Source organism: Mixophyes fleayi, chromosome 6, assembly GCF_038048845.1.
Source record: "Mixophyes fleayi isolate aMixFle1 chromosome 6, aMixFle1.hap1, whole genome shotgun sequence".
Lineage (NCBI taxonomy): Eukaryota > Metazoa > Chordata > Amphibia > Anura > Limnodynastidae > Mixophyes > Mixophyes fleayi.
Genome location: NC_134407.1, coordinates 55,217,663 through 55,226,671, shown reverse-complemented (window position 1 = coordinate 55,226,671; position 9,009 = coordinate 55,217,663). Strand labels below are relative to the sequence as shown.

Sequence of the window (9,009 nt, the reverse complement as noted above, 5' to 3'; positions counted from 1 at the left end):
TTATATCCTTCTGGAGATACGTCCTCCAGAACTGAACACAGTATTCTAGATGAGACCAATGACCTATACAGTGGCATTATTACTTCTTTCTGCTACTGATTCCTCTCCATATGAAATCAAGCATCTGACTTGCCTTTCTCTTGTTTTGTCGCAGAAGCATATACAGGGTGGAATTCCACCTTGTCACTACCTCTTGCTTCAGTTGGTGGCAGGGCAAATTAAATTGCTCTTGTAGCTGCTGCAATCTCCTACATGCTGTTGCCGAATATGTCCAGATATTTTACGGGCCACAGACAGCATCTCCTACACATCCCTGTCATTTTTTAAAAAGCTCTACACCACCAAGTTGATTGTGTGAGCAAAACAGGGAATGTGATGGAATTCACCCAGCTGTAATGCTCTCACAATATTGGCGGCGTTATCAGAAATGACATATCCTGAGGAGAGTCCAAGCGGGATAAGCCATGTTGCAATGACATCCCTTAGTTTTTGTAACAGATTGTCAGCTGTATGCTTCTTAGTGAAGCCGGTGATACACAGAGTAGCCTGTCTCTGACAAATGTGAGGTACTTGGGTACATGCTGCTGCTGTTCCTGCTGGTGAAGGCGAATCAACAACCCAGTGGGCTGTTACAGTCATATAATCTTTAGTTTGCCCAGTTCAGCTTGTCCACATATCTGTGGCTAAGTATACAGTGGGTAGAATGGCATTTTGTAGCCCAAAAATTACATTTTTACGAACCTTCTGGTAAAGGTGAGGAATACCTTTTCTAGTGAAATGGTGTCATGATGGAATTTGGTAATGGGGACACAAGATCTCAAATAACTGTCTATAACCAGCTGCATTAATAGTGGATATTGGACGCAGATCTAATACTAGCATAGTCGCCATGGTGTCTGTGATCCGCATTGCAAGCTTTCATACTTGCTTCCTCTTGCAAAGGATTGTTTAACAGTCAATTGTTGTAAACTACTAGTAGTCTTCTTCTTGGTCTGCTTCTGGGATGAAGATTAACCACCAACAGCAGCAGCAGAGGGACTAACGCTCAAGAATTCTTCTGAGGAATCCAATATAGTGGAGGAGTCATCTAGCCTTACCAATTTGAAAGCAGGACTGACTCCGATCGCTACTGAGGATATTGATGTGGACGGTGTTGTGGGTGTACATTGCAGGTGTTGGGATCGAGCTGAGAGAAGGGACCTAGCTGATGCTGGACTGCTTGTTGTTATTTTTTTTTAGCATAAGTTTCTGATTTTCCCAACAGCTTGCCATGAGCTCACTTCAAATGTCGTAAAATGGATGAGGTTTCTAGATGGTTAAGGTCCCTATCTCTAGCCATTTGTAGCGTTTGTAAAGCCACAGTCAGTAGACAACTCTTATCAGGATTTGGGTAAAAATAATTCCACACATAAGAATTGGATTTTTTTGGTCTTATGTCCAGGCATGACAATGGCCTTCTTCTTATGTGCAAGAACTACTAACACCGGTGCAGGACTTACACAAACAACATCATCCTCATCAACATCCTCATTAGCGTCCTCATCAGCTACACAAATATCCCCCTCATCCTGTTACAATTCCAAAGTTGCATCCTCAGTTTGTGTATCACAGGCATACATCTGCAGAAATTCTGAAAGGGGCCTTCTTTATGGGTAAACTATCAGAATGGTCAGGACTACACATATCACTCGTGGATAGACTCTCCTCAGGGATTTGTGTCATTTCTGAATGTCAACATACATTTTCCTCTAATGTCTTACTGTTTTTTTCCAGCTCAGCTTTTACACGTAAAAGTATTTGGACACCACTTTTGGAGTTCGAATGACAAGGTCTTGCTTGGTCACGACTGACCTTATAAGAAGATGCCTCAGTGACAGTTGCAGAATTAGCACTCATAGAGAAAGTCGAAGGCCTAATCTTTTCCTTGCCACTGCGTGTGTAGAATGGCATGCTGGCAATTTTATTTTCATGACTGGTTTTCATTTTTATCATCATGACTGGTGCCGGCAGCTGCTTGGCGCTCCTGCTCTTCTGTGTACTGCTGTGAATCCATTTTGATAACACCGTACACTTTAACTGCAAATTCAGACAGGACAAGTCTTGGTTTGGTTTTCTTTTTGTGCAGTGTATGCAAAGGTTGTTTACCCTATTTATGAATTTTTAAACATTTGTGCATCTATTTTTCACTCATTCACCTTGTAACATTAATGAGTGTATAGTATATCTGGATATCTCTTATGCCCACAATGTAAATCATGTTTGGGTTTTTTAAAATATTAAATTCACATAGCATTTTCCCTAGGTGGTAAGAACCAGCTTTATTTAAATGGACAATCAATGGGTTCCTGATAATTGATCAGTTTCCCTGCAGCATTATTATACAATACTGATTTTTATTTTGTCAGAACTCTTTCAAGATCTAGTACATTGGCGCCGCACATCGTGTCATTTTGGCACCATAACAGCACGATGCCCAAATCACAGCATTCAACACTGGTGGGGACAAAATGATGCACTTTGCAGCAAATTACATTGAGGCCCACGTCCTGCCTTCTTCACTAGGAAGTGGGCAGAATCCGGGAGAAAGTCCTGCTCTCCCGGGGGGGGTTTGGGAGTCTCCTGGACATTCCAGAAGAGTAGGCAAGTTTGAGCTTAAATACCAAGTGTAAGTGAATTTACTGATCATTATAAATGAAGTCAAATTTCCACCTGGCAGCTGGCTAGGTTAATGCAATATCGAACCCTCCGGATATTGAAATACTTTGATATGAAATTATATATTTTATATGCATTTTGTAGATTTCTATGACAGCTCTGATATACAAAACACTCAACTCTTTAAGATGGTGATTAAATTGTGTCAGGTACAATTTATAAAGAATTATCTTTGATTTGATTTTATTGCCATATACTTTCAGATGAGGAAAAAGGAAAAAAAAACACACTGAGCATTTTTTTTTTAATTCTTTTTTTATTTCTTTTTTAAAAATATGTTTCAACCTTTTGCGTGTTTATATCTGTTTCACTGAATCATAAGTAATAGGCAGTCAAAGACACTGTGAGGGTCGCCTGAACGGTGATGAAGTATATCGGCGAGCAGGAATCATTTAACATTGGATTTGGCGCCCTATTTGTACATATACATTCTAACACTGTTTTTTTTACATCTAAAATTACTGAGAGATACAATGTCAGCACTTAATAAATATACAAACTGAAGTCCTAGCACTTGCACATGGTTTGTATTCTAAATTCAAAAGGTATTTGCACATGATAAGACATTATGTATTCAGACTATGCAGTTGTTGTTTTTTAACCTTTCAGGACTTTCATTTTTAAGCACAGAATTAAAGAAAATATTAATACCTTCAAGACACACATGTATGTATATTAAAGGCTTTTAAAGGATACTTGCATGCGATTGGGCTGCAACCCTTTTAGACATACTTTCTATGTCAACAGGACCGTACATTTAAAAAAGAGGATCAAGCACACATGAGAACTATATTAGTCATTAAATTTATAAAACAACAACACTATAAAGCTTAATTAATAGCATAGTGTTAACAGCACAAGTGTAGCATGATGCTAGTAGCCACACATGGTGCAATCTGTTCGTTTGACCCAATCATCAAACAGCCAAATGTTTATGCAGTTTGACCACACATATTGGCCAAACTGCACAGATGAGGGTGACCAGATTGCCATTGAGCCATTCTGTACTTCTCTCCACCTCAGGTCAGTCAATAATCCCATACGGACATATGGAGGGAAGCAGCTGACCCTGTTAACCATCCTGGCAGATAAATTCTGATGGATTGTTTTTTGATCTGTCTTAATGGTGCTGCACATGAAGAAATGATAAGGCCAATTTGCTGAAAAAATGGCTGATGAAAAATACACGTGGCCAGTTTAAGCCATAACAGCCAATCAGATATCTGCTTTAATTAGCCTAACTTGCACTAGATGGACCAAAGCTAATTTCCAATTAGTTGCTATCAGTTACAGAACAGTTTCTCTGCTGTAATGGCTTGCAACAACTGTTGGCAAAGTCCATAGCAAAGGATGGGTTACTCTGATTTCCCAAAAACATGCGGGGAAAACTATTTTTATGTTTATTTTTATAATTATTTAACAATTTTTTTTATGTTTTTTATTTTGTGGCCGAATCTATAACACAATATGTACAAATATATCATTACACCACTGCAAATTCTGGTGGAAATTGTCATGACTTGCCAAGACTCACATTTACATAAACATTCCTATGTCTTTTATAATGAAACAAATACAAGTAAAACATTACATTGCAAAAATAATGTCTTTGAAGGAAAGTTATGGTAAACTCAATACTATCTGCCTTACACATGATGGGAAGACTGAAACGTAATTGTTGATTGGGTACCCAACACAGATGGATTGCAATGTGCTGATGCCTAACTGAAAATCAAAGACCTAGGTGTATATTTACTAAACTGCGGGTTTGAAAAAGTGGGGATGTTGCCTATAGCAACCAATCAGATTCTAGCTTTAATTAATTTAGTACATTCTACAAAATGACAGCTAGAATCTGATTGGTTGCTATAGGCAACATCCCCACTTTTTCAAACCCGCAGTTTAGTAAATCTAGCCCCTAATCTGTGAGCTGTAATTTCAATACTTTACATGGGATATATATTTTCTATTGTTTTCCACCCTCTTCCATTCTCTGTTCTCACTGTTCCATTTGTTACACATTCTGTCAGTCTTGAGCCATCTCCTACACTCTCACATGTTATAATTGTTACATAATATATTTTGTACAGGTATACCTTATGGATTATAGTAGGCACCTACTAATATGCCTGCCATTATTTACTTATTCAGAGAATATTGTGTTAGCAGATCAAGCAGTAATGATTGACTTCAATATAAATGATTATTTTATTATGTCTCTTATATTGATGCCCCTAAACTGGCTAGAAAAGTACATTATTTTTAGTAATGGATATACAAGTTGCTATTGGGACACGAATAGTAAAAATTAATGAATAACTTAAACATTTTGCAGACATTATGTTATCCTGACTATAATATTAAATAACTTTACTTTTGAACTATTTATTTAAAAAAAAGAAGATAACATGTTTAAGGCAACAAGTCGATGCCCTCAATTAAATTGATACAGCAGGACCTAGCTGTTGCTATATCAGTAGGTTACATAGATTGTGGAGAACACTTTGAGAAACATTTTACATTTGGAGCCAGCCTGGAGTTTAACTGTAAAACTTGAGTTTTTGTAATAAAGGTCGCATCAAAAATTCCATAGGAGCCAATAAGGAGACTGGTATTTCCTTCTCCAACTTTGTACACAAGTCCTATATTTCCATTCCTTCGTTGTGGTCTGTTTTTAGTACTTTGTGTTGAAGGCATGTCTGTGATATGTCTGTTGAGCTATATGCACAATCTATAAAGTGAGTATGTTGAATAAATCAATTAATTCATATGCACTTTAATAAACATACAGTCTTGATGCAGACTTTTGACAAATAATAATTTATTCTGAAGTGACTCTGCACAAGATACTTTAGGGGTATATTAAGGTAATACAGCATGCAAGTGTGCTACATTCTGTAAAAAAACAACCTACGATATACACTACTCTCTGTGACGTTCTGACCAGTTAGAGAGCTTCAGGTTAAGTGTCACTCTTTATAGTGAATGTCAAAATAAGTCCTGGAAGAAACATTGTTCAAGAACTTTTGTATATCTGACTTGTAACTGGTTGATGGATTGGAGCTGGGTGGTCTTGCAAGTGCCTCCTCAAGTACCATGTTCTAAAAATATAACACATCTATTAGTGCAGCTGACGAAGCTACTACATAACATGTATGCTCACATGGGGTAATTCCTAGACCATGACTGTTTGAGATAATGAGACTATCTTACAATATGTAAATAATAATAATACAAAATATATGCTTTGTACAGCTCTGCAGAATATGTTGGTGATATAGAAGTAACACTTTATTTGTATCACAAATACAATACATAATTTTTAGTTAAACTGAGAAGAACCTAGATATGATACCTTTACAGGTTAGACTATGTGTATGTTTAGGTCAGCTACATTACAAATCAAAAGCTGAGCTGATTTGCTTTATACAACACAGTGCAGATACATGACAGACATGTGATTGGGTGTGTAGAGAAGAAGGTTACTGGGATATTATATAATAAGACATCAGGGGTAAATGTATCAAGCTGAGAGTTTTTCGGCGGGTTTGAAAAAACCAATCAGATTCTAGCTATCATTTATTTAGTACATTCTACAAAATTATAGCTAGAATGTGATTGGTTGCTATAGGCAACATCTCCACTTTTCAAACCTGCCGGAAAACTCTCAGCTTGATACATTTATCCCCAGGTGTCTGCAGAGATCCAGCCACATAGTAATGGAATGCTGCAGTCAGATATCAATGCACATGGGGATAAAACAAGAAAAGGTCTGCAAATAATGTTTTTTTCCGATCCTGATCAAGATGCCCCAATGGCATGCAATGTAATGCACACCTCACAATTCAAGAAACATTTTCACATTATGGCAGTAAACATGTAGATCAACTCTAATCATAGGAATTAAGGGTTAATAAAGATAAGAGTAATATGAAGATAGAGCTCAGGACAATCACATGGAATTCTCAACCTGGGCAGGTTGTCCACAAATGACTGATATAAAGTCTGGATTATAAGCTAGTATTCTGTGTGCAGTGAGGTGTGTTCTTCAAGCTAGACAGATGTGTTAATGCCAAGGTATATATTTCGAATATATATGCTTTATAGCCATTTATATGCTCTACATAACAGTAATTTACTCCCTCCTTTTCTGTTTATGTTATAAACACTGGTAATTTTTTAGTAGTATTTTTTTATCATTATATTTATATATGTCTTGTTTTTCTTGTTTGTTTTTTTTCAATGTGTGGCTAGAAATTATCTCCTCACCAGAAGACTGATGTCCCAGGCATGTGTGCTTGATTCTGGAATAAGGAATAGGGTGATCCAATGCTAGATTATATACCAACATCTTCATGTCTTTAAAGAAAATGAATAAATGTGTTTCTTTTGTCTGCCGTAGAGCAGCTCATTTGGATTATGGGGAGAAAATGAGCTGCAATCTCAAAGCAGTCAGTTGACAGGCACACTTGCATGCTCACACACACAATTTCTGTTGAAATATAATGTACATTCAGCTGTGTTTCCTGATCACTGTGGCATCTGATTACTATTTACTGCAGTTTTCCAAACTTGGCTGCAAGGCCCAGACAGGACTGTGCTGCTGAGGGTCTACCAAATATATCCTCCGTCATCTGCCTCACCCGTCTCTCCCTCTTCCTCTTCTGCCTCCTCACCAGCATCTTCTGTTTCTTTCTCTTCTTCGTCTTCCCACCCGACACCACTACCGAAATCTCCTGAGAATCCAACAATGTCATCTGTTACCAAAACAAAGAAGGTTAAGCCTTAACTCACTGTCCAACTGCTTATATGCTTCACGGCTGTTTCAAGCAGATTCTGTGACTCCTTCCATGTCTCCCCTTTTGCCTTCAAGTTAATTAAGCACCATAGACACAGTCCTTTGCACTACAATATATGTAGCTAAGCAGTTTTCTACTTTGGGACAACCGCCTGACTTAGTTGCCCCATGTAGCAGTTCCCTGAGACCCACACATTTGTCTGATAACACCAGACAGCAACGTATCAAAGGCTTAGGAGCCAACTCTGTGGGTGTTAGAGCACCTTCAATATCTGTGCTGCCCCATCCACTATGGTTATGCATGGCAGTTTTTAGTCTTGGGCTGGGGGGACGTGAATCATTTTAAAAAGTTGCCTCCTTTGTCTCCAAGGCAAGACGGTCAAGAGGCTTCAGTGCTGGAGGAATTTATGGAGTGGAAGATGCAAATATGTATGTACGTGAAGTGTGTGGGTGAATTTGGTGCCTACTTGGGTGAGAGTGGCACCTTGTTTCATCAGGCAGCACTTTCTATTACTGGGCCCCATAGCAAAATTTGGGTGTGAGCCCTACAATGCTGGTTCATCCTCCAAGAAGCCCCTGTTGTGAGTCTAATAAACTAGCATAAATTAAAATAGCTTGTCTTGATATACAAGGGCATTATCTTTGTGAAACTTACCACAGTCTGGGCTCCCATGTATCCTTGTGCCTGTTAGCTCAGAGCCATGCTGGTCTACGCACCAACACTCTCCACTGGCCTGGTCACACTGCATCTTCCTATAGTACCCATCTTCATCACAGCTGGGAATGAACACCCCTACAACATAGTTATCACTAATCACTAATCTTTGTTGCATGTTAAAATAGAGACAATAATTATGTATACTTTAAAGAACACAAATGGTTTGCTTTAAATGTTTGGAAAAATATTAAAATGAAATTGCTTACCGTAAAATAAAGGAGATATAATTAAAGCCTTGTGCCAATATATAATTTATACAGTGCATGGTTTGCAAGCCCCAAGTGTGCAAAAGAATGATAAAATTCAATGTAAAACCTGTCATCACATTTATATACTGACCAGGCTTCTTCTTGGCGGCTTCTTGGATCTGTACTTTCTCCAGTTCCACAAGGCATGGAGGCTCTAAAAATGCGAGACACAATCTCAATGCTGTGAACATGGTTTAATGTATTGCTGTATTGCTCATTTACATATGAGAGATGGGCTTCCCTTTATGCATTAAGATTCATGTAGAGATGTGAAATTTTCAAAACTGTTCTGCAAAATTTTGCACGTTTTGCTAGTGGAATTTGGTGTGAAATGTTCCCAGTGCTACCACAACTACACCATAGCTGATCACTGTCCCATCTCTTCTCCTTCTGTGAAATGTCACAAAAACAGCACAGAACGGTATTATGCAGGATCAAGAAGCAAAAGTGGAACAAAAAGACTGTGACTGTGATCACTGGAACCTTTCATCTCTGCAAAATGACCACAAAACTCTATTTCCATGGAAACT

The 9,009-nt window shown here is 38.1% G+C and overlaps 1 protein-coding gene across 1 annotated transcript in view; it reads right to left on the bottom strand.

Moving 5' to 3' along the window:
• Positions 1–5,519: 5,519 nt before the first annotated feature.
• The window catches only part of SPOCK2 (SPARC (osteonectin), cwcv and kazal like domains proteoglycan 2), a 121,152-nt gene continuing 117,662 nt past the window's right edge, over positions 5,520–9,009 (bottom strand). The window contains exons 8-10 of the mRNA XM_075216589.1: positions 8,571–8,633; positions 8,169–8,306; positions 5,520–7,472 (exon numbers count right to left, since the gene is read on the bottom strand). Of these exons, the coding sequence (XP_075072690.1) occupies positions 7,327–7,472; positions 8,169–8,306; positions 8,571–8,633 (347 nt within the window). The 3' untranslated portion in view covers positions 5,520–7,326. The remainder of the gene's footprint in view (positions 7,473–8,168; positions 8,307–8,570; positions 8,634–9,009) is intronic.